Raw genomic sequence first — 26644 nt, 5'->3', positions numbered from 1 at the left:
CAGCACTGCATATTTATTTTGGGACTACGGACATATTCCGGGAGATCCCCCTTTCTTGCATATTGACTTTTGGACTACGGACGTATTCCGGAAGATCCCCCAGCACTGCATATTTAAATTGGGACTACGAACGTATTCCGGGAGATCCCCCTGTCTTCCATATTTACTTTGGAACTACAGACGTATTCCGGGAGATCCCTCAGCACTGCATATTTAAATTGGGACTACAGACGTATTACGGAAGATCCCCCTGTCTTGCATATTTACTTTGGGACTACGGACGTATTCCGGGAGATCCCCCAACACTGCATATTTAAATTGGGACTACGGGCGTATTCCGGGAGATCCCCCTATCTTGCATATTTACTTTGGGATTACAAACGTATTTTGGGAGTCCCCCCCCCCCCCACTACATAATTATTTCGGGACTACGGGACGGTATCCCGGTAGATTCTCCTGTGGTTATATCTGTGTTCGGAGTTGCTAATCTTCCATGCTTAGGTGTCACAGGGTGACTTATACTCGAAGGATATTACTTGAAAAGTTTATATTTGAAAGGTTTTATCTTTAAGGGACTATGTTGAAAGATATTTATTTGAAGAAAGTATATTTCAAAAATAATTTCTTATTGGAAAGGATTATATTCTAAAGACCTCAATTTAAAAACTTACGGGCCAAAGTTTACACTTGAGACATGATGTGAAAACTATTGCAGCTGCTGAGTTACTACTTGCCTTTACTGTATTGTGATTTTTGGATTTGGGTTGTGTTTTCGTTCATTCTTCTGTGTCTTATTCTGGTGTTCCGCTGTTACTTCCTGTTTTTCCTTCCTTCTTGCAGTTGCTATGTCGTTAGCTAAATCGCGGGATCCTTAGATAGATGTCAAGTTCTGTCATCCCTATACTTATGCTTGTTCAGTTCATTAGACCAGTGGGTGTCTTTACTAGTCCTCATCACTACTTCACCGAAGTTAGTCTTAATACTTACTGAGCACCGCTATGGTGTGCTCATGCTACTCTTCTGCATAATATTTTTGTTTTTGTGCAGACCCAGGTATTTGTTCGTTAGCTAGCTGTGTGGACTGTCGCTATGGAGACTCAAGGTAAACCTGCCGCTGCTGTCACGACCCAATTTCAACTATAGGTCGTGATGGCGCCCAACACTACAGCTAGGCAAGCCAACTAATAAGTCAAACGTACATTGGTTAAACTTTTATTCCAAGAAAATAATAAAATACCAACTTCTACCAATGTGTGTGCCAAGACCCGGTGTCACAAGTGCATGAGCATCTAGTAGATTATACAAAACTCCAAATACTGTCTGAAATGAAATAGACAGAATATAAATATAAGAAGAGACACTGGTAGCTGCAGAACGGCTCAGAAAGGCAGCTCACCACTATGCCTCGGGATGACGTGGGTATGTGATGATAGGTCCTCCACTAGTACCTGTCTCAGATCCTGCACAAAAAGTACAGCAAGTGTAGTATGAGTACGTAAACAACGTGTACCCAGTAAGTATCAAGCCTAATCTCGAAGTGGTAGAGACGAGATGGCCGACTTTGACACTCACTATGGGTCAATAATAATAACTGAATTAGAACTAGGACTTTTAAATCAGCATGATTTACAGAATTTATAATAATTTATTTAATCAGCAGAAATAATCAAATTCCTTCAAATGTAACAATTCACAATATATTAATTAAATTCCTTCAATTTAAATAATTTCCAATTTATCAATTAAACCTTATCTACATGAGTAACAATTAATTCCTTAACAAGCAAGAATAATAATTCATTATATTCCAAGGATTTTTCAATTTATTAATTAGCTTCACAAGCTGAAATAAATTATTAAAGTATCGTGTAATTATTATTATTAAGCACGATTTCTGCCGAGGACGTACGACCCGATTCAGAGTGTCGTGTACACTACCGAGGGACGTGCGGTGCGATCCATAGATGCATCTATCCTGCCGAGGCGTTTGGCCCGCTCCACAAGAAAGGAGGACATTTTCTTATGTGCCTCCGAAAGGAGAGTATATTTATTATAAGATAGATTTGGGAGGAGAACAATTTCTTTTAACAATTAATTGATTTAAACAAAAATTAAGCATATGAAAATTTCATATTTTTCTACTTTTCATAAGAATTCACAATATATACATCAATTATTTTAATTAATAAAGAATACAATTCACACAAGTAATTCATGCTTTGAGTCTTAAACTACCCAGACTTTAGCATTAATAGTAGCTACGCAAGGACTCTCATCACCTCGTGTGTACGTATCCCCCGCAATTAGCAACAATTATTCAATTTAATCCCTATGGGGTAATTTCCCCCTCACAAGATTAGACAAGAGACTTACCTCGTCTTGCTCCAATTAATCCACTATAAGGCCTTTTCCACAATTATCCAACTCTATCTGGCTCGAATCTATCCAAAATAATTCGATACAATCACTAAATATTATAGGAATCAATTCTATAAAAAAATACTACATTTTTAATTAAAATCCCGAAATTAATTAAAAATTCGTCTGTGGGGCCCACGTCTCGGAATCCGGCAAAAGTTACGAAATCCGACAACCCATTCAATTACGAGTCCAACCATACCGGTTTCACTCAAATCCGACTCCGAATCGATACCGAAATCTCAAAAATTCGTTTCTATGAGATTTCTAAAACTTTCCCAAATTTAAATCTCAAAACACTAATTTATGGTGAAAATAATGATATACTTGTATATGTAGACAAAATCCGAGTTAGAATCACTTACCCCAAATGTTTTTCCCTTGAAAATCTGACAAAAGTCGCCTCTACTCAAGCTCAAGTTCGTCAAAAATGGCAAATGGGACGAATGTCCTCTGTTTTTATAACTTACAGCTCTGTCTAGTTCGATCAAGGAGCTCGATCTCAGGGAGCTCGATCTTGGGAGCTCGATCTTGGGAGCTGGTCATGGCCTCGATCAGGCCTCAAGCCTGGGACATGGTCATGGCCTCAATCAAGTTCGATCTTGGGTCTTGATCCTGGCCCTCGAGCCTTGCCTTCGATCATGGCCCTCGAGCCTTGCCTTCGATCGTGGATTCGATACTGAGCCTCGTCCCTGACTTCGACTTAGGCCTCGATCGTGGGCTCGATTTCTGGGTTCGATCTGGGGCTCGATCATAGCCTAGAATATACAGCAGAAGGGAAAATTGCAGCAGCTTTTTAAGTCCAACTTTTGATCCGTTAACCATCCGAAACTCACCCGAGGCCCTCGGGACCTCAACCAAATATACCAACAAGTCCTAAAACATCATACGAACTTAGTCGAACCTCTAAATCACATCAAACAACGCTAAAACCATGAATCATACCCCAATTCAAGCTTAATGAAACTAAGAGTTTTCAACATCTACATTCGATGTCGGAACCTATCAAATCAACTCCGATTAACCTCAAATTTTACACACAAGTCATAAATTACATAACGGAGCTATGAAAATTTTTGGAACTGGATTCCGACTCCGATATAAATTCTTATTTTTAGCCATTTCAAGCTTAATTTAACTACGGACTTCCAAATAAAATTCCGAACACGCTCCTAAGTCCAAAATCACCATACGGAGCTGTTGGAATCATCAAAATTCTATTCTGGGGTCGTTTTCTCAAAATGTTGACCGAACTCAAACTTAGCACTTTAAGGCCAACTTAAGGAACCAAGTGTTCCGGTTTCACCCTAAACACTTCCAAATCCCGAACCAACCATCCCCGCAAGTCATAAATCATTACAAGCACCTACGGGAAGTTTTATTTTAGGGAACTGGGTTCTAAAAGTTAAAATGACCGGTTGGGTCATTACATTCTCCACCTCTTAAACAAACGTTCGTCCTTGAACGGGTTTAGAATTGTACCTGGAGTGCTGAATAAGTGTGGATATCTGCTCTGCATGTCTTCCTCGGCCTCCCAAGTCGCTTCCTCGACTGGTTGGCCCCTCAACTGAACTTTTACTGCAGAAATCCTCTTGGACCTCAACTGGTGAACCTGTTTATCAACAATGGCAATTGGCTCCTCTTCATAACCCAAGCTATTATCTAGTTGAACTGTGCTGAAGTCTAACACATATGATAGGTCGGCATGATACTTTCGGAGCATAGATACGTGAAAAATCGGATGAACTACCGATAGCCTGGGAGGCAATGCAAGCTCATAAGCAACCTCCCCAACTCGTTTCAACACCTCAAATGGGCCTATATACCTTGGGCTCAACTTGCCCTTCTTCCCAAATCTCAAAATTCCCTTCATCGGCGAAACCTTCAAGGGAACTTTTTCACCTACCATAAATGATATATCACGCGCTTTCTGATCCGCGTAACTCTTTTGTCTGGACTGTGCTGTACGAAGTCGCTCCTGAATCAACTTTACCTTTTCCAAGGCATCCCTTACCAAATCAGTACCATATAACTTAGCCTCACCTGGCTCAAACCATCCGATAGGTGAACGACATCGCCGACCATATAAAGCCTCAAATGGAGCCATCTCGATGCTGGATTGGTAACTGTTATTATAAGAAAACTCGGCCAAAGGCAGGAAACGATCCCACAGACCTCCAAATTCGATCACACATGCCCTGAGCATATCCTCCAAAATCTGAATTGTCCTCTCTGACTGTCCATCGGTCTGCGGATGAAAGGCTGTGCTGAGCTCTACACGGGTCCCCAACTCACTCTGTACTGCTCTCCAGAAATGTGAAGTAAACTAAGGGCCTCTATCTGATATGATGGAAATTGGCACACCGTGCAACCGAACTATCTCCTGAATATAAATCTGGGCCAACCTCTCTAAAGTATACGTAGTCACAACAGGAATAAAATGTGCCGACTTAGTCAACTTGTCAACAATCACCCAAACTGCATCAAACTTCCTCAAGGTCCGCGGCAACCCAATTACAAAGTCCATAATAATTCGTTCCCATTTCCACTATGGTATAGTCATCTGCTGAAGTAGGCCACCTGGCCTCTAGTGCTCATATTTAACTTGCTGGCAATTTAAACACCTAGATACATACTCAACTATGTCCTTTTTCATTCGTCGCCACCAATAATGTTGCCTCAAGTCATGATACATCTTAGTAGCACCTGGATGAATAGAATACCGAGAACTGTGTGCCTCTTCCAGGATCTTTTTCCTCAGTCCATCCACATTAGGAACACATAGACGATCCTAGAGTCGCAGAACACCATTTGCTCGAATAGTAACTTCCTTGGCACCACCTCGTAGTACTGTTTCACGAAGAACCATCAAGTATGGGTCATCATACTGGCGAGCCTTGATCTGCTCAAATAGTGAAGATTGGGCCACCACACATGCAAGAACTCGGCTGGGCTCTGAAATATCCAGCCTCACAAGTTTGTTAGCCAAGGATTGAATATCTGAGGCTAATGGCCTTTCCTCTGCTGAAATAAAAGCCAAACTACCTATACTCTCCGCCTTCCTGCTCAAGGCATCTGCAAACACATGTGCTTTGCCCGGATGATACAAGATAGTAATATCATAATCTTTTAGTAACTCCAGCCATCTGTGCTGCCTCAAATTTAGATCCCTCTGCTTGAACAAATGCTGGAAACTACGATGATCAGTGTAAACTTCACAAGACACCCCATAAAGATAATGCCTCCAAATCTTTAGAGCGTGAACAATCGCAGCTAACTCCAAATCATGTACTGGATAATTCGTCTCGTGGGACTTCAGCTGACGTGAAGCATATGCAATAACTAGCCTTTCCTGCATCAATACACAACCCAAGCCAACGCGTGACGCGTCACAATACACTGTATATATTCCCGAACCAGATGGTAACACTAACACGGGTGTTGTAGTCAGTGCTGTCTTGAGCTTCTGAAAGCTTGACTCACAATCATCGGACCATCGGAATTGAACACCCTTCTGGGTTAATTTGGTCAAAGGTGCTGCAACAGATGAAAAACCTTCCACGACCCGACGATAATAACCTGCTAAACCCAGAAAACTCCTGATCTCAGTCGCCGAAGTGGGACGATGCCAATTCTGAACTGCCTCAATCTTTTTAGGATCAACCATAATACCATCACCCGATACAATATGCCCAAAAAATGCTACAGATTCTAGCCATAACTCACATTTAGAGAACTTAGCATATAGCTTTTGTTCCCGCAATGTCTGAAGCACTACTCTCATATACTGCTCATGTTCCTCCTTACTGCGCGAATAGACTAATATGTCATCAATGAAGACAATGACAAACGAATCAATATATGGCATGAATACCATGTTCATTAGATCCATAAACGATGTCGGGGCATTAGTTAAACCGAAGGACATCACCAAAAACTCATAATGACCATATCTAGTCTGAAAAGCAGTCTTTGGAACATTCGAATCCCGAATCTTCAACTGATGGTAACCTGACCTCAAGTCGATCTTAGAGAATACCCTAACACCCTACAACTGGTCAAATAGATCATCAATACACGGCAATGGGTACTTGTTCTTAATAGTGACTTTGTTCAATTGGCGATAATCAATACACATCCGCATTGTTCCATCCTTCTTTTTCACAAATAATACTGGTGCACCCCAAGGTGATACACTCGGTCTAACAAACCCTTTGGCTAGTAACTCTTCAAGCTGTTCTTTCAATTCTTTTGGAGCCATGTGATATGGTGGGATAGATATAGGCAGGGTATCTAAAGCCAAGTCAATACAGAAATCAATATCACGATCAGGTGGCATACCTGGAAGATCTGACGAAAATACATCGGGGAACTCCCGAACTACAGGCACTAAATCAATAGTCGGAGTCTCTGCAGTAGTATCCCGAACACAGGCTAGATAAGCCAAACAACCCTTCTCAACCATGTGTTGAGCCTTTATAAAATAAATAACTCAATTAAATGAACTAACAGGCGAACCCTTCCACTCCAGCTTAGGCAATGCTGGAATAGCCAAGGTAACAGTCTTGGCATGACAATCTAGAATAGCATGATATGGAGATAACCAGTCCATACCCAGAATAATTTCAAAATCGGTCATCTCAAGCAATAGGAGATCTGCTCTAGTTTCATAACCACAGAATGTAATAATACAGGACCGGTAGATCCAGTTCACAACAACAGAATCGCCCACAGGAGTGGACACATAAACAGGAGTACTCAAGGACTCACAAGAAACACCCAGGAATGGAGCAAATAGAGATGACACATATGAATACGTAGATCCTGGATCAAATAATACTGAGGCATCTTTTCCACAAACAGAAATAATACCTATAATCACGGCATCTGAGGCCTCTACATCTGGTCTAGCCGGAAAAGCATAGAACCTAGCTGGAGCGCCAACTGTCTGACCTCCACCTGGCTGACCTCCACCTCTAGGATGGTCCCTACCCACCTATCCTCCGCCTCTCGGTGGTCGGACTACTGGTGGAGCAACTGGTCCGGTAAGCATAGGCTGTTGACCCTGTTGTACTGGTCTACCTCAAAGCCTGGGGCAAAACCTCCGCATGTGACTGGGATCCTCGCACTCGTAACAACTCTTCGATGCGATGGGCATTTGACTAAGTGTCTAGCCCTGGGGACCGGAATACCCATGGAAAGAACCCTGAATAGCTGGTGGGCGATAAGAACTCTCTGGTATAGCACTGAAATAAGGTCGTACTGAAGCACCTCGAGGAGGTGGTGGTGCTGGATATGGGGGTCTGTTGGACTACCCACTCACGAACTGACCTCTGCCCCCGGACGGAGCACCTCTGAACTCTCCAGAGTACCTAAACCGCTTATCTCTCATAATTTGCTCTCGGCTCCGCTGATGTACACCTTCAATCCTCCGGGCTCCACAACTCGCTCATAAGAAGTACCCATCTCAACCTCTCTAGCCATAGTGGCCTGAATACCAGTATGTAAACCGGCTACAAACCTTCGCACTCTCTCCGCCTCAGTAGGGAGTATCATTAGTGCATGGCGAGATAATTCAGAAAACCTCGCCTCATAATCAGTCACTGACATTTGATCCTGCTGGAGCTGCTCAAACTGAAACCGCAACTCTTCCCTCTAGGAGGTTGGAATATACCTGTCCAAGAAGATACGGGTGAATCTGTCCCAAGTCATGGGAGGAGAATCTGCTGGTCTGCCAAGAGCATAAGACTGCCACCATCTACGGGCTCTACCCTCTAGCTGAAAAGTAGCGAAATCAACCCCATGGGATTCCAATATCCTTATGTTGTACAGTTTATCCTTGCAACGATCAATGAAATCCTGTGGATCCTCATATCGCTCACCCTCGAAGACAGGAGGATGTAGTCTAGTCCACCTGTCCAATAGTTTCTAAGGATCGGCGGCTACAACTGGCCTGGGCTCAGGTGTAGCTACTTTCACTGGCTGGACTCCACCCACGAGTAGTGCACCCTGGGTCTGATATACAACAGTTGCATATCCATGAGCGTGCGCGGTAGGGGTCTGTGCTCCCCCGCCCGCCTGAGATATGGCTGGGTCTGCCAGAAATAAACCGGCCTGAGTCATATTGTCCATGAATCGCAGCATACGACCCATGACATCCTGAAATCCCGGTGCAGATGTGAAGTCCACCGGAGCTGGCTCTGCCACAGGCACCTCACCCTGCTCCTCAATAATGGGATTCTCTGCTGGATCCACTGGCAGCATAACTGAAACAGTCCTGGGATGTCCTCGCCCTCTACCACAGCTTGGAGCCCTCCCTCGGCCTCTAGCAACTGGGGGAGTAGCTCTTCCCTGGTCTGGAATCTCATTAGAACGTGTTCTCACCATCTATGAGAAAATAAGAGAAGGATATTTAGTATTACATCAATTGCACGATGGAATATGAAGAAAGGTAGTTTTCTAACACCATATAGCCTATCGAAGATAAGTACAGACGTCTTTGTACCGATCCGCAAGACTTTATTAGGTCTGCTCATAACTTGTGAGACCTACGTGAACCAAGTGCTCTGATACCATGTTGTCACGACCCAATTTTAACTATAGGTCGTGATGGCGCCCAACACTACAGCTAGGCAAGCCAACTAATAAGTCAAACGTACATTGGTTAAACTTTTATTCCAAGAAAATAATAAAATACCAACTTCTACCAATGTGTGTGCCAAGACCCGGTGTCACAAGTGCATGAGCATCTAGTAGATTATACAAAACTCCAAATACTGTCATAGATATAATATAAATATAAGAAGAGACACTGGTAGCTGCAGAACGGCTTAGAAAGGCAGCTCACCACTATGCCTCGGGATGACGTGGGTATGTGATGATAAGTCCTCCACTAGTACCTGTCTCAGATCCTGCACAAAAAGTGCAGCAAGTGTAGTATGAGTACGTAAACAACGTGTACCCAGTAAGTATCAAGCCTAATCTCGAAGTGGTAGAGACGAGATGGCCGACTTTGACACTCAATATGGGTCAATAATAATAATTGAAATAAAACTAGGATATTTAAATCAGCATGATTTATAGAATTTACAATAATTTATTTAATTAGCAGAAATAATCAAATTCCTTCAAATGTAATAATTCTCAATATATTAATTAAATTCCTTCAATTCAAATAATTTCTAATTTATCAATTAAACCTCATTTACAGGAGTAACAATTAATTCCTTAACAAGCAAGAATAAAAATTCATTAAATTCCAAGGATTTTCAATTTATTAATTAGCTTCACAAGCTGAAATAAATTATTAAAGTATCGTGTAATTATTATTATTAAGCACGATTTCTGCCGAGGACGTACGACCCGATCCAGAGTGTCGTGTACACTGCCGAGAGACGTGCGGCGCGATCCATAGATGCATCTATCCTGCCGAGGCGTTCGGCCCGCTCCACAAGAAAGGAGGACATTTTCTTATGTGCCTCCGGAAGGAGAGTATATTTATTATAAGATAAATTTGGGAGGAGAACAATTTCTTTTAACAATTAATTGATTTAAACAAAAATTAAGCATATGAAAATTTCATATTTTTCTACTTTTCATAACAATTCACAATATATACATCAATTATTTTAATTAATAAAGAATACAATTCACACAAGTAATTCATGCTTTGAGTCTTAAACTACCCGGACTTTAGCATTAATAGTAGCTATGCACGGACTCTCGTCACCTCGTGCGTACGTAGCCCCCGCAATTAGCAATAATTATTCAATTTAATCCCTATGGGGTAATTTTCCCTTTACAAGATTAGACAAGAGGCTTACCTCGTCTTGCTCTAATTAATCTACTATAAGGCCTTTTCCACGATTATCCAACTCTGTCTGGTTCGAATCTATCCAAAATAATTCGATTCAATCACTAAAAATTATAGGAATCAATTCTATAAGAAAATACTACATTTTAAATAAAAATCCCGAAATTAATTAAAATTTTGTCTGTGGAGTCCACGTCTCGGAATCCAGTAAAAGTTATGAAATCCGATAACCCATTCAATTACGATTCCAACCATACCAGTTTCACTCAAATCCGACTCCGAATCGATACCGAAATCTCAAAAATTCGTTTCTATGAGATTTCTAAAAATTTCCCAAATTTAAATCTCAAAACACTAATTTATGGTGAAACAATGATATACTTGTATATGTAGACCAAATCCGAGTTAGAATCACTTACCCCAATATTTTTCCCTTGAAAATCTGACAAAAGTCGCCTCTGCTCAAGCTCAAGTTCGCCAAAAATGGCAAATGGGACGAATGTCCTCTGTTTTTATAACTTACAGCTCTGTCCATTTCGATCAAGGAGCTCGATCAGGGGAGCTTGATCTCGGGAGCTCGATCTCGGGAGCTCGATCTCGGGAGCTCGATCTTGGGAGCTCGATCAAGGATCTCGATCTTGGGAGTTGGTCATGGCCTCGATCAGGCCTCGAGCCTGGGACATGGTCATGGCCTCGATCAAGTTCGATCTTGGGTCTTGATCCTGGCCCCCGAGTCTTGCCTTCGATCATGGCCCTCGAGCCTTGCCTTCGATCGTGGCTTCGATACTGAGCCTCGTCCCTGACTTTGACTAAGGCCTCGATCGTGGGCTCGAGTTCTGGGTTTGATCTGGGGCTTGATCATAGCCCAGAATATACAGCAGAAGGGAAAATTGCAGCAGCTTTTTAAGTCCAACTTTTGATCCGTTAACCATCTGAAACTCACCAGAGGCCTTCGAGACCTCAACCAAATATACCAATAAGTCCTAAAACATCATACGAACTTAGTCGAACCTCTAAATCACATCAAACAACGCTTAAACCATGAATCATACCCCAATTCAAGCTTAATGAAACTAAGAGTTTTCAACTTCTACATTCGATGTCGGAACCTATCAAATCAACTCCGATTGACCTCAAATTTTACACACAAGTCATAAATTATATAACGGAGCTATGAAAATTTTCGGAACTGGATTCCTACTCCGGTATCAAAAAGTCAACTCATCGGTCAAACTTCCAAACTTAAATTCTTATTTTTAGCCATTTCAAGCTTAATTTAACTACGGACTTCCAAATAAAATTTCGAACACGCTCCTAAGTCCAAAATCACCATACGGAGCTATTGGAATCATCAAAATTTTATTCCGGGGTCGTTTTCTCAAAATGTTGACCGAAGTCAAACTTAGCACTTTAAGGCCAACTTAAGGAACCAAGTGTTCTGGTTTCACCCCAAACACTTCCAAATCCTGAACCAACCATCCCCGCAAGTCATAAATCATTACAAGCACCTACGAAAAGTTTTATTTTAGGGAACGAGGTTCTAAAAGTTAAAATGATCGGTTGGGTCATTACAGCTGCATTCGCAGGTTTCGGAGTCATCTTCAAGTTTTCGTTTTGCACTGTTTATTCTTATTTCTGTACAGTTGTATTTAAAAGTTTTCTATCAAATACTCTGTAGAGCTTATGACTTGTACTACCGATTTTGAAAATTGTAAGAGATTTCTATTTATTTTGTTAGTTGTTAATTAAATAATTTTGTTTCAATTAATGTTAGGCTTATCTAGTCCCTAAGACTAGGTGCTATCATGATACCAAACAGAGGAAAAAATTGGGTCGTGACAATATAAACATAAAAATATATTAAATTTCAAGAATAAAAAAATTATATTTATTAAAAACTATTAATAGAATAATAAGCATGACATTAAGTTAATTGTTAAGCTAATAAAAGATTATATAATAGTATAATAATATTAAATAATACAATAACTATAAGTAAAGAGCAAAAAGAAAATAGAATTTGCGTAAAAATGATGTGATGAATAAGGCATATTTGATATTCAGATAAAAACAAAGTGATAGTAAGAATTTTATTAAAATAATATGATCTAATATGTTCAAACAAGACAGGTCACAATGTGACATGTAGTATTCTTTAATATTGATAGCGAAACGAAATACAAGTACTAAAATCAAGGGGTTAGGTTGTTACAGATATAGAAAAAAATAGGTTGTCCACTACGAAATTTAAACAATAAATTCATATCATGCTTATTAATTAATATCTAATGTTTATATAATTTTTATCTGAGAGGTTTATATTTTAAGATTATTTGCACATGATTCAAAAAAAATACATCACAATTTTACATGATTTGTATCCGCGCATCGCGCGGGTATTAGTACTAGTTATTTTTATATTAAATAATTTTATCCATATATATTATTATACACGTATTCTTAATAGACATTCAATCTCGCATAACATGTAGGAGTAACTTACACGAGTATGTCATGGGCGGCTTTCCAGCCATGCCCCATGACCCCTTGGACGCGCTCTATGGCGTCCTGGCAAGCCTCCAAACGCCTAGCGCCATGGACGACCCCGTGATCTTGGCCGCGTCAAGCGACAAGCGTGCCTGTGTCTTTGTCAACCCGCCGATAGCGTTTGCCAGAGCCCAACCGCAGGCAGATGCCAACAGCGCCGCGCGCGCTGACGCTAAAGACAAGGTTGCTGCCAACGGACCTGCTTCTATTTCGTACGAATCTAAGTCCTTTTCATTGTAATATAGAGTAGTTTTATTTCATGTATTTCCATTATGTCTCTCTAGCTTAGTTAGGTCAGGTCATGTAACTTTGGTTTAATTTTTTTTAAGTATTATTAGGGGATCAATCAATCAAACTTTCTAGCAAGCAAACAATCCTTTGTACTGGTGTCTCTCCCCCTCGACACTGTGTTGCTTTTCTGTAATAACTTTCATTAATACAATCAAACTTTCTTTCATTTTTAATTTTCTTTTTTGTTCTCTCAATTGCTCTTGACATTGGTACGACACTGAAACCAAATCGTGGTTATTTTTCTTACTACCTACTTCATAATGTGACTTATATGCTTTCTTGCTTTTCGACAATTTTGTTCACTGCCGCTTTTTTCTCAAAAATATTATTAAAACTTTTTTCAAAAATAAAACCAAAACCAATATAAATTTGAAACCCTCCAAAAAAAGAGAACAACAGTCAACATGAGTTTGTCTCTTTACTGGTCCAACTTCACATACATGAATGCACAAAATCTTTTTTTTATAGATAAACGCAGATAGAAGAGTAAAAGTAGTGGCAGATATTGAATGTGTCCCTATTTTTAGTAAAAGATTTTTTAAAAAAAAGTATAACACATCAATGGTGTATTCTAGTGATCAATAAAATGAGAAAAGATCCCGAAAAATCAAATTTCAAATCCCAACAGAAAAAGACTATGATTTCTACTAATTTGCCTAAACTATAGCGGGTAGAATTACTCAATACTTATATATTAGTAGAAGATAAAAAATAATAATAATAATAATAATAATAATAATAATAATAATAATAATAATAATAATAATAATAATAATAATAATTATTATTATTATTATTATTATTATTATTATTATTATAATAATAAAGCAACATGACCCACTTAAGCATAACATATGAAAGAACATCCAATTTCTTCATATTACTCGTTTGCATGAACTTTGGTATTCAATAGCTCACCAAAAGTTTCCACATAGATTTCGACATTTATGAGCTTTTCTCAATCATTTTAAAACAATTAGAAAGCATTTTTGACTCTGAATGTTTTTGTCACAATTTTGTTCCTATATTAGATCGTTCAACATCAACACCTTAGCATTGGCCATGAATTCTCTTTTGGGCATCAAAGCTTCATAGTCCCCTAAAATGGCAGCATGAAGTTCCTTCTGATTCTCTCTCACCTTCTCCACCTCCACTCTCTTTGTAGAATGAGATAACTTCTTTATGCTTAACAACATCACCACTATAAATATGAACAGGATAATACATGCCAAGGCTGCAAATTAGAAAGAAGAGAGCCTAATTAAAGTATATTGTTAAATTTCAACACTCATATAATTGGTCAATCAAACACCAAAATTTAGTTTGTCCAAAGTTCCAATGATAAAGGAGGAAGGTGGTAAGGTCAGACCTCTCTATAACAATATTTCTATAAAAGGTGAACTCTTTCTGGAACCAATTTCTATTTTATGTTATAATATATATTCTATATAACAACACTTCGCTATAACAACCAGAAAAAATCGAAATAAAAGAGGCTGTTATAGATAAGTTTGACTGTATAGTCGACCCCAAGAATAGAACAACAACAGTAAACCTAGCTTAATCTAATACGTGGGGTCTGAGGAGTATAGTGTGTATGCAGACCTTAAACCCTACCCCGAGGGGCAAAAAGGCTGTTTCCGATAAACCCTCTACGTAACGAATGGTAAAAATAAAGGCAATAACAACAGTAATATAATTGCTATGACACTGAGTTGATTAATAACTTACCTTTATCATTTGCTATGTCACTGAGTCCTTTAAACTGTCCTGCTTCTTGTTGAACTGAAGTTGTAAATTTTGTTGCTATACTGTCTTGAGCATTTTGCAAGTGCCATGTTAAACCAAGGCCAAAAGTGTTATCAGAAAGGAAAGGACTATATGAAAATGGGATTCCTACAGTTTTAACATGGCTACAAAAATCTGGCAGGACAAATGATGTTTCCACAACATAAACATGATGTGCAAAGCTACTTAGACAGGGAACTTGTAAAAAAGAAGCTGAAAGTTGAGCTGAACAATTCAGATACTGATACTCCTTCAAGATATAGTAATAACTAAATGGGGTGTAAGAAAGATTCAGATTCAAGAAAACTTCATGAACACAGTTTTTGGGGTCGAGCAAGTCAAGCTTTTTTAGATCATAAGAAATGGATTTAATGACTAAATCCCCATAAGGTGGGAAATTGACTATGGTACTGTTTTGCTTACAGTTTAGCTCAAAACCAGGGAGACCACAGTGTTGAGGCTGAAATTCCTGCAGTCTGAAAGGAAACTGAATGTTGAGATCAGAGTTATTTGCACAGTTAATTGGTGAGCAACTATTTGTGTTTGTATTTGCCTGTGCTTTTACATGTAGAATAAGAATGAAGAGGGAAATGAAGATCAGAGTATCCATATATTCAGAGGCTAAACAAACACCCAAATGAAATACTAGGATTTTACAGATTCTTAACTTCTCTTTCAAGAAAAGGGTTGTGAAGAGTAGGGAAAGGGGTAAAGACTGTGGACCGGAGACCTGAAGTGCTAGACGGGCAAAGTATCAAGGTGACCTTCCAGCTACTATCACCTTAATATTAGTACCCGGATTTAATTTTTATATACTACAACATCAACAACAACAACACCTTACCCCTACCCTGAGGTAGAGATGTTGTATCCGATAGACACTCGGCTGCCTTTCTCCAAGATCTCCCCACCTTGCTCTTGGAGTGACTCGAACTCACAACCTAGTTGGAAGTGGAGGGTGCTTACCACCAGAGCAACCCACTTTTATCAATTTTTTTTTATATACTGATAGTATAAATAATTTTTGCACTAACCTTGCAATTTTATGTGTAATAATATGTTAATTACACTATTTCCAAATTATAAATTGTATACGTTACTAGTGCATAAAAATTAAACTATAAGCATGGCGGCCTTCAGCCAATAAAGTGTTGATGGCGAATGGGGCGACTTTTAAGTCTTTACGTTTGTTCCACGTAATAGTCAATGCATTATTACTGCATTAGACTTTGGTCTTTGGAGGGTGATTAAGTAAAGACGAATTTGACTTGTTCAACTTTCTAGGTACTTATATTATTTTTCCTCAAATACATCCAAAACGGTTCTCTTCTTGTTGAAGCGTGGTTGGGTGGATTTTAGCCCGGCTCATTCATTTGTAGGTTCAATTGACAAAATAGATTAATCCTTCCAAATCAAGATGGGTAGGAGAAATAGTGAAATACAAATGTCAATTATCTTCTCTTTCACTCCTCTGACATATGAACACTCAATACTGGTTGCTCTTTTTTCCATTCTAAACACAAAGTTCCAAATTCAAAAAGAGAAAGTAGTCGATATATCTGGAAAACGCTTTCTTTAATTGCCGAGGTCTGAACATTGCATTTCAGAGTTTCGAATCAACTACACAGGACCGTCCATGTCAAGCTAAACACAAATTGGGGAAATCAGCAGGGGAAAGCAATTCAATGGAATCCTTAAGTCAGACTGTTATATGTAAATACACACCTGAATACACAGCTCAATGTATATTGAACAATACAATAATGTATTTCGAGGACAGGTTAACTAGATACACTTGAGAACACACACATACACTAATACAAACAACATGACTCCAACCAGGAGCTTAGATGAATTGGTGGTAAGAGGAACGTTTTTTTTTTTATTAAAAAAAAGGTGAGGAAGAAAGAAAGAAAGAAAGAAAGAAAGTGAGTGTCAATCAAAGAAGCTCTTTTGCTAATCTCACTGGTTTTTCATTCAGAAACGCCACATCACTATTTGCTACAGTTAATAACTGATGATCAGAGCCTTCCTCCTCGCTGTCCGCTGATACAGATGACCCACCAGAATCTGTCCCATCTTCTACAATTGCAATGCATTTCGGTTAGTTAAGAACAAAAGCCTACATCAACATAACATGTATGATCATTCCTTCATCCTTAGGTTATTGTACATCTGCTAAAAATAAGACTAATGTACTTAATATGTGCAGCTACATGCATCCATACAGACACACAAAATGCACTAAAAGATTTGAGTGAGAAATTTGCTCGACATAATAACATATCCAGTCGTAAGCATATAAATAGTCCTGAATTTTTAAGTACATTGCGAGGGCTTTAACTTTGGTGGTTTTCAGGTATGGTCACTCTGTTAGAATCTCGCTTAACATCTGTTAAGTGTGTAGGTTGCACTCTCTATACTGCTGGACAATCTTCACCACTGGACCTAACTTTCAGGGTTCAGTTAGGCGCCTTGCTCCATTTTCTCAACATGATATCAGAGGCAGGCAGACTCATCCCTGATGTTGGGACAGCCATGTTATGTTACTGCAAGCTCCAAATGGCTCGCCCTGGGAGAGCGCGAGTGTGCTAGAATCCCTCATTAGTTAACTGCGTAGGGTGGTATAGTTTCCTTAACTGGTCGTGGACAATCCTCACTACTTAAGCAAATTTTTGTGATTGAGTTAAGCCCACAATCAACAAAAGATGAGCATTCAAACTCCCTTTGAAAGATGGGACACACGATATCAAGTTCAACTAAAGGGGCCAAAACTACGACCACCCTATCGTGATACTATTACAATCAATAGAAGAATTCCTGATGACATACTTAAATCTCTAGAGAATACATTGTTGAAAGATTATGGTATTCACAGCCGCAAAAGTTCTCTCTTTTCTTTTTCTTTCTCAGTGTGATGCTTCTTTAGCCACATCCACTCATCTTAATAAGTTGGAACCATTAGCTAATCATTATGTGTAATCACGAGCAGTTCTATAAAGAGAGGAGCATTCAAAGGGTGGTCCACCAAAGTAGTTTTCTTAACTAAATACATAACAATTTTTATGTAAATATATACTCAAGACAATTACATGGTTTACATGTCTTCTCATATACATCAAATATATGTCATGTCAGATGTGACTACCATCAAAATGGAGCTTCACATTCCCAAATAACTAGATAAACCGATATATAAAAGTTCTGAAACAAAAGATATATAATTAATTGTCGAGTAACAATTTCAGACGCATATCTGCAGATTTTACCAGCTCTGCTACCGATAGTCGTATTAGTAATACAGATTTTTAGGCTAAAAAATAAACATTGTACTCCCTCTGTCCCATTTCACATGAAACTTTTCTTTTTAGTCTGTCACAAAAAGAATGACACCTTTCTCTTTTTAGAAACTATTACCCTTACTGTCCCTATTTTACCATTAAAAAGGATCATTTGGTACTTTGCATACGTTTGGCTTGCATGTCAAAAACCGTCCTTAACTTCTTAAAACTCCATACCGAGACAAACACCTTCACATAAATAGGACGAAGGGAGTAATAGAAATCTAGAGTTTCATGCCGAGATTATTTTTTCACATGCAGGAAATCAGACGAGTCCTAATTTGCTCTTTATTCCCGAAAATTCATATTCCATTAATCGGAGTAAGCATGTGGTAGCTGAAGTACTCTCACCCTGCGTTTTTACCACCCATTGAAAAAGAAAAGGTGAAGAGAGACAGTGTCCACGCCAACCTGAAAATGCTTGATGATCAGGAAGATGACTGATTCTTGTAACTTGAATAGCTTCTGGTAAAATGCAATTGCAAAATGAGCCTGAAACTTCAAAGATAATTGTGTGAAACAAGCTAGAAGTTTTACCAAGAATAGCCCAGAAAAGCAGGATTTATACAGCTATTTGTTTTTGCCACAACTTAAAACCATATTATAAAGTAATGCAGATAGGAACAAGAGCAAATAGATGCAGATGGACACTGGTTCACACTTGAAAGTTGCCCCACAATAGATCCAGATGGACATTGGTTCATACTTACCTACTCGGGCCAGTCGATTCACCCATCCAGGAATTGGCTTTCCCGTGAGACGTGAACAGACTTCATCGGCAAAATGGTTGCAGTTCTTGGCAATCAAATGATAACTGTCCCCATGATATTTTTCTGAAATATGTTCCATAAATGACCGAACTTCTGATCGAGACATGTCTGTGCTGCCCAGGAGTACTGCCCGTCTAAACACAAAACCAGGACAACTACGTGGCTCCACCTCAAAAACCCCACTAGTTGGATAGTCGTGGGCTCCATACCCATACTCTAGACCATGTACTGCATCGAAACAAGAATAACAATAAAAGAAAGGAACACAAGTTATGCTAAAACCCAAAATCTTTTAACAATAGAACGCACAGCTTCTTCAAAAGGTTTACAAACTATAACTGTTAACTGCAGCACCCATTCCGGGATAAAATTGGTATAGCAGAGTGTTCATGCCCAGAATGTAGCTGCAGGTGATATGTTGATGGTAGCCATCTAGTTGAGAAGCAAATTCAAGAGATACTCACACACAACAAGAAGATACACTGAGAAAAAAGGACAGGAAGCACCAAAGAAGGCAACCAAAAAAACTGTTCATAAAACCGTAACGATTAAACTAGAAGAATAAAGCTAAGGGCCCTTATTCATACATCCTGCTTTGGTTCTTCATAACTAGAGCAGACCAGACAGCTTTGAGAAAGATAAAACATCATGGATGGTTTACATGCCAAGGTTCTCGATCTCACCACAAGCACCAATTCTCAAAACAACATAACATCACATGTGGGGAGCTTGATCAGAAGAATTCAGAACCCTAAGGAGTCATTTATTTTGCATATAAAGCATGAGTTCAGGCCTTAAATTGCAATCTTAGAGGCAAACTAATAGTCCTATCAAATAACCAATTTGCTATAAATGGAATTGTCTAATCTCCAACAAGGGTGGGTAGATTATGGGGAGAGAGGTTGATGTAACTTATCTAGACAAAGGCCATAATTCCACTGTTTCACTTTTTCCCCTCCCCTGGCATTCTTTGGGTTATCATTTTTCTAATTTTATCAGGTTTAACACATACATGATCCTCTCAAGACTAAACGTACACAAAGGTGACAGGAATTAGAAATGATTTGACAAAGCATCTTGTCCTTGTGATTTCTTGATACTATAGGTAAAGAAGCAAAAAGAATTTTGATAATGTAGATGAATAAGCAATTAGAAGACACGTTGGGCTCTGATTATGCTTCACATGACAAGCTTCACGGTGGTATTCATTCTATCATCCAATATATATCCAGAAGAAAACAAGAAAAGTTAATAAGTAATTTCAGTTTCTAAGATATGACTATTGAACTCTTCATAGTCTTTGCAAACCATCTTTCCTCTTTTCCACCAGCTCGGTCAGCAGTAGTTGCAGAAATCATATCTCTAAATTCATCAACTAATAGTGTATTACCATGTCAACTTCTTTTTAAGAAATAATTTATCTTAACCATCTATGAGCTAGTTCCATTATCCATGCCGGTAAGCACATTTACTCAGCACATTTACTCGATAGGCTACAAGACCAGTAGGTTCCGAAAGTCAACTACTTTTAAGCTGACACCTTCTTCACCAACTCCCTATACTGGCAATTGAACCTTTTGTACCAGACGATAATAGCCCTGATGAAAAGGTGGAAGATTCAGTGAAAGATTCAATATGGTGGCGAAAAAAACTAATGCCTTTGATAGAGTTTTTGATGTGTCATATGAGGGGTTTGAGGTGACAAGGGATCTCCTAACAATATTTCAGAAGGAACGGAAAACTAAAAAAAAGTTGAGAAGGAAGTTACCTTTATCACAAGGACCCGAATGTGAGTTAATATAGCAGGAGGTAAGAATTGAAGGCGCTTGAAACTACAACTAATTATGACGGAAGAAAGTGTTAGAATATCAAGTGAATATGTGTCAAGATCAATACATGTCTAGATTGTTATTTAATCAAGTCAATGAGAGCTTTTTTCCATCTACACATGGTATCAGAGCCTCTACAATCTTGGTAGAGACTCAAATAGCTTCCACTATCAGCAGGTAGTGCTGGCCAATGTGGGGCCCCGTCCGGCCAATTTTTCTTCTTTTCTTCTTCCTGTTGATGTCCCGCAATGCTAGTGTGTCCGACAAACATTCCAATGTCACTATATCTCTGGATACCGGCGCAACTACTTCTAAACGACTGATGCCCCCCTCTAAACCTTGAATTACTTCTCATTGTTTTACATTTCAAGTTAGGCCGATAATGCCATGGAGAATTGCAACATTATAATCTCTTTTCGTTCATTGAGAAAAGATCTCTTTCTGTGTGAGTAATACCCAAAATAAAACAAAGAATTACATACCATGTCAAAATAACTACCTTTACCGATTGAGATCAAACTATACACACCCTAGACTCTGCTTTATTTTCATCCAAAAAATTAGATGTAACAGCAATATTGATAACAATACACAGTAAAAGGAGAATCAGAAAGCTTTAGTACCTTCTATACCAGAATGAAACACTCCGAGGCCGAACCAATAGAGATAGTTGTTTACAGGTGTGAGATCATATACATTAAGATACAACAAAGCCCGAGTTTTCTCTCCATTGTACTGCTCCTTTGATGAACTTGAGCTTGACCTTAACAATCTCATTGTAGCCTCCACCCACCTTGGCCACCTCCACCACCCCCCTCGCTTTCCCAATATATATCCACACAGCCGACAGCCAATTAATAAGCACCTAAATTTCATAAACACAAACAAAAAAAGACAAATTCAGTAAAACTAAAGCTTCCAAGCACACTCAAATATGTTCAAATTTAACTCATTATACATAACATAAAGAAAATTTGGTTATTACATCGAACAAACACCGCTAATTGAGGTAAAAAAACGCAAAGATCAATTGACTAGGACCGTAGTTTTAACAAACACAAATAAAAAGGCAAATTAAGTAAAATTAAAGATTCTAAACACACTCAAATGTTCAACTATAACTCATTATACATAACCTACAGAAAATTAAGCTATTACATAGAACAAACACGGCAATTGAGGTAAACAACAAATATCAATGTACTAGGAACCTAATTTGAACAAACTCTGGAGCTACGGTAAATGAAAGTTCAAAACTGAGCTAAATAGAAACATATACGAGAAAAATACAGAGGAAATATCCGAATACGTACAGAAATACACCTAGAAGAGAAATTGAGAAAGAGAGAGATATTGCCGAGATTTCAGCTGGAAACCGGAGATGTTTGTGCGGTGGCGATGGCTTCAGATCGCCGACGTGGGATGTGGCGGAGAAAGGAGGAGGATTGGCGGGTAGTGGTGGTGGTGGTGGGGGTGGGGGTGGGGTGGGGGAATGTGGGAAGACAGGTTGGCTGTAGTGGCTGCCGAGTAAATATTTTGCTAATTATTTTCCCATAGCTGTCGTGTGAACAGAAAGAGGCTTATTTTGGAATTTTGAGTAAAAAAGCGTTTGCTTTGCCTTAAAAATACTACAATATTTATATAGTAACTCTTTCTTTAATCATCTTATTTTACATAATTTTACAACTTTTCAATAATTTTACGTCGTTAAAATTTTCATTTGAATCGTGTAATGTTTCTATCAAACTAATTTTCAATTATAAACTTTTACAAGCCATGATTCTTCATTTGAATTCACTTAAGACCAATATTATGCATTTATATATATATATATAATACTTTAAGATTCGTTGTTAGCCAAACATTATTCTATAAAGTACAGTATGAACAAGAACCAAGTAAATGAGTAATAAAAGCGAAGGTTTAGACGTGAATTAATAATGTCATGCTTTTTGTTGGAGAAAGGATTGAGAAGAGAGGTTTAATTAGTCAAATAACAAGTGAATGCCTATAGGAATAAATAATAATCATAGGGCAGCTGACTACAGCCTAAAGCCTTAAAAGTAATGTGTTAACACATGACCTTTTTCAATGACTACTCATCATTCATGTTGTTGTTAAATTATAAGACTTTGAATATTTGTTTGGATTTGACGATATCCATAACAAGAAGGTGGAGAATAAGTTGATTGTGCAGTCAACAACTACATTTCGATGAAGTTTAAACATCGTTTATCCAAAAAAACGGATAGAGCTGAACTTACACGTAGTTCTAAGGATACGTGATATAAATTGATACAAATCGAGAAAAATATGTAAATGAATATCAAAATTAGTTATAAAAGAAATGAATGCAAACCGAATGAACTAGTTAGCTTAAGCCTTAAAGTTTTATCACCTCCAAATTAAATGAATAACGATTGATAGAAAAAATAATATGACTAGATATCAAAAGCCAAAGAAGATAATATTTGCTCTCTTTTCTATATATCTTAGAATGAATGTGTGAATGAATGAATGTCCCCTATTACAAATGATAATCACTCTTAATATAGTGGGGGAATCTCATTTTGGATATAATTAAAAATACATAGTGGGGATCACATGATAGATTAATTAATTATCTTTTCCTTGATTCAAGCCGTGATTTCCGCCGAGATTCTTTACCCAAATGCGGCTATAACGGTTTTTTTGTTTTTTGGCTCGATCTCTATCTTGGCCGATCTCAATCTTGACCGGTCTCTGGATCTCAAGCTCGACCTCGATCTTGGCCGGTCTCGGTATTGATCGGTCTCTGGGTCTCGAGCTCGATCTTGACTCGATCTCGATATTGATCGGTCTCTGGGCTCGAGCTTGACAACTTAACTTCGTATCATGGCTCGATATTACAATGACGAACCTTGGACCATCATGTTCCAATCTCGATTAGTCATACAAAGGGCAGACTCGATTTTGACCGTATACAGATAGTCCCCTTGTTTCTCGGAAAGAAGATGACGAGAAACGATTTGAATTTTCGAATTTCGACTTGGTGGATGATGATGTCAGCGATGAGCCCGATTGTGACGTATGCGACAAACGTCCTGTTGGTCCAATTACCAAGGTATTAAATGCGCGTCAGTCAATGGTCGGCCACTATCAATTTTGAATTGTCGTTGTGAAACCAATAAATAGCTCCTTTCTTCATCATTCCAAACTTTTACTTTCAAATCATTTTCATTCTTGTCTTCATAGTTTTTTGCCTTCTCCAAAGCTCTCTATTTCCAGGTTTTCAAATTTCTTTGCTTATTTTTCTTAAAATACCAAATACTTCAATTTCCATTCTCATTTGTTTACAAAAACTAAATGGCAAAAACATCTAAAATCATTCCGCAGAAAGAGGCTGCTTCCTCATCTCGGCCGGCCGACGAGAAACCAGTGGTGGAGCCACGCCTTGAAGAACTTATTCCCGGGGTATGTGTTATTGATTTCGACTTTAAGGTCGAGAAACCATATCGGTTGCTGGTCGATGCGAGCCGCCATCAAGATATATATGCTCGATACCCAAAAGTCTTCTTGATTTAGTAAAAAAAGATTGCAATTGGGAAAACAAAGAGGTCGTGATACCGACATCAGAGGAAGTGATCACTAACCACGTGGAAGGATACCTGAGTGTTTACACTTATCCTTTCACGCTGGGTCCCCTCGATCCGATCATCGTCAATTTTTGCAAGAAATACCAGGTGACCCTCGGCCAAATTCACCCTTCTTTCTGGAGGATCGTGATACTGCTCCGTTTCTTTGTGAGCAAAATCGACGGGCTTCCCTTCACTCTCGACCACCTCGTAAGATTATATAGCCCTCGACTCTACCGAGGTGGGATGATAAAGCTTCAATGTCGGGCCACCAAGGCGTTCACCTCAAGTATAGATGAAGACAAAGATCGGGGCTGGATGGGCCGGTTTGTTCGGGTGAAGACCTCGGACCTAATCCCGGCTGAGAGTATGCCATTTCCTGAGAAATGAAATATGAAACGTAAGTATGATCCCGTTTTTAGTTTTTGTTATTTTTACTTCTTCATCTTTTCTTATCAGTGTTTTTCTCGACGCAGCCGTTTCTTGGATGCCGGGTGCGGTTTCCCACCTCGAGAACTGGGTCAGGAGCCTGGTTTCAACGTCAACATACGCCAAGCGCGTGTGGCACAATTTGTCAAATGGCCGGTGGGAGGCTCGTACTCATGGTAAGCCTTCTTCTTGGCTTACCGATTTGCCTATCGTTCAAGCATTTTTTCTCAATTATGAGTTTATTTACTTTCTTCTTTTGTAGGTCTCGGAAAGGATGCGGCTATGAGACCTTTGTCCGGTGATGAAGAAGCTTTACCGCCTATCTCAAAATCGGCGATGGTGATTAAGAGAAAAAGGGCCTCGAACTCCGAGGGTCAAAAACCCAAGAAAAGAGCGCCCCGTAAACCGAAGGGGAACACAATCCTACTGACTATGGAGTCAAACCAAAGACTAAGGGATGAAGAAGAAGAAGAAGAAGAAGAAGAAGAAGAAGAAGAAGAAGAAGAAGAAGAAGAAGAAGAAGAAGAAGAAGAAGAAGAAGAAGAAGAAGAAAAAGGGGGATGTCGATTGCTTAAAGAAATGAGCTGGCACCGATATTCAGAAAACTTCGGGACCGGTGGGGGATGATACTGCTCCGTCTAGGCTCGATGAGGTCGAGGAGGAGAGTTCCCGGGCCGGAGGAGAATTGAAGATGCTTTACCTCGGGACGAAAGGGCCGTTGAAGATGCGGTGGATGCCGATGCAGAAATTGGGCTTGAGGCTCGTCAAGACGGAGGCGGCGCCCCAAAAAACCTACTTGGGGCAATAGAGATCGGGGATTCCCCCTCGTTTCCTTCATTTTTCCAGTCGATGATATGTGATGCTCAGGCTGTGGAGACTTGTCACGGGGAGGGAGCCCATGGAGAGTAAGATCCTTTCCGTGGTTATTTTATTGGGGTAGAAGATGTAACCGGTCTGAGTGACTTGGAGGCTCCGAAGAAGAGCTCGAGCGAGATGGGAGTTTCTTGTCATTTCAACGAAGCTCAACAGGCCCTAAATCGGGTAAGTTCATTTTCTCTTTTTCAATTTTCATACTTGTATTTTTCTTTCCTTGTATAATTCCTTTTTTCTATTTTTGTAGGCCTTTGTGCTTCATCGCGAGGTGTTTATCCGATCCCGAGGGGAGCTGATCCGGTACGAAGCCAAAATCCGAGGGCTTATCGAGGAGAGAGATGCCTCCAAGCTTCTCAGTGAGCAGAGAGAAGGAGAAGCAAAAGGACTTCGGGATGAGCTAGAAGCAGCTCGGAAATAACAAGACGATTTGTCCGAGCAGGTAAAAAGAATCTTTGAAGTTAACGACACTGACTCGGGCATGATGGCTAATAGTTCGATCCCACAGGTCCAGCAAAAGCTTGATGTGATCAGGCAGCTTCGTGTTGAAGTAGACACAGTGAAAGCGGAGGCCGAGGAGTGGAAAAAGAACATGGACCGCCTTGCCTCAGAAAAGGAGGTTGCTCGAGCTCAACTGGCCTCGGCTGAGACCCAACTCCAAAGCTTGAAAGAGAAGGCCTTGGTGCAAGCCATGGAAATCGAGGAGTTCCAATCTTGGTTGGGCTCAACAACTTCTGATCGAGAGAGACTGGCCACAGAACTTGCAGCGGTCAAATCAATGGTCAAAATAGTCATAGCTAATGCTTCGTGATGATCCAAAAGGACATCTTATGTTTTAGAACTCGAATCTGCGCTCTTAAGCCTTAAAAATCTCATTTTTACCCTTCTCAATTTGCGTGCGCAATCCGGGCAGGTTTTCGGAAAAGCTTTTATG

The 26644-nt window shown here is 39.4% G+C and overlaps 2 protein-coding genes across 11 annotated transcripts; both read right to left on the bottom strand.

The window, feature by feature from the left end:
• Positions 1-13924: 13924 nt before the first annotated feature.
• Positions 13925-15823, bottom strand: LOC107759937 (RING-H2 finger protein ATL22-like). Its single transcript, XM_016577955.2, has 2 exons — positions 14801-15823; positions 13925-14303 (listed from the first exon to the last, which is right to left on the bottom strand). Exons 1-2 carry the CDS (start codon positions 15465-15467, stop codon positions 14092-14094), a joined length of 879 nt encoding a protein of 292 aa, XP_016433441.1. The 5' UTR covers positions 15468-15823; the 3' UTR covers positions 13925-14091.
• A 706-nt stretch (positions 15824-16529) lies between these two features.
• On the bottom strand, positions 16530-22374 carry LOC107759936 (deSI-like protein At4g17486). Of its 10 annotated transcripts, none has more exons than XM_075246367.1 (5): positions 22111-22374; positions 21421-21662; positions 18909-19196; positions 18550-18696; positions 16530-16939 (listed from the first exon to the last, which is right to left on the bottom strand). In XM_075246367.1, exons 2-5 carry the CDS (start codon positions 21572-21574, stop codon positions 16797-16799), a joined length of 732 nt encoding a protein of 243 aa, XP_075102468.1. In that variant the 5' UTR covers positions 21575-21662; positions 22111-22374; the 3' UTR covers positions 16530-16796. The 10 variants fall into 10 exon arrangements, with proteins under 10 accessions (XP_075102468.1, XP_075102470.1, XP_016433436.1 ...); XM_075246369.1 differs by having other exon boundaries at positions 16530-16936; XM_016577950.2 differs by having other exon boundaries at positions 18610-18696.
• Between the last annotated feature and the right edge of the window lie 4270 nt (positions 22375-26644).

Source organism: Nicotiana tabacum, chromosome 23, assembly GCF_000715075.1.
Source record: "Nicotiana tabacum cultivar K326 chromosome 23, ASM71507v2, whole genome shotgun sequence".
Taxonomy (NCBI): domain Eukaryota; kingdom Viridiplantae; phylum Streptophyta; class Magnoliopsida; order Solanales; family Solanaceae; genus Nicotiana; species Nicotiana tabacum.
Note: the sequence above shows the minus strand (reverse complement) of the source record. Positions and strands in the feature narration are given on the sequence as shown.

Bases quoted from the DNA above. Each gene is read 5' to 3' on its own strand.
- LOC107759936 (XM_075246367.1), bottom strand. From the start codon at position 21,574: ATGAGATTGTTAAGGTCAAGCTCAAGTTCATCAAAGGAGCAGTACAAT. The intron at 18,697-18,908 runs GTAAGTATGAAC...TTATCTTTGAAG, and splicing joins GAATCGACTGGCCCGAGTAG to TTTCAGGCTCATTTTGCAAT. The intron at 16,940-18,549 runs GTGAGAGTACTT...TTGCAATTGTAG, and splicing joins ATGGGTGGTAAAAACGCAGG to AAGATGGGACAGATTCTGGT.
- LOC107759937 (XM_016577955.2), bottom strand. From the start codon at position 15,467: ATGGATACTCTGATCTTCATTTCCCTCTTCATTCTTATTCTACATGTA. The intron at 14,304-14,800 runs GTAAGTTATTAA...TCTAATTTGCAG, and splicing joins TGACATAGCAAATGATAAAG to CCTTGGCATGTATTATCCTG.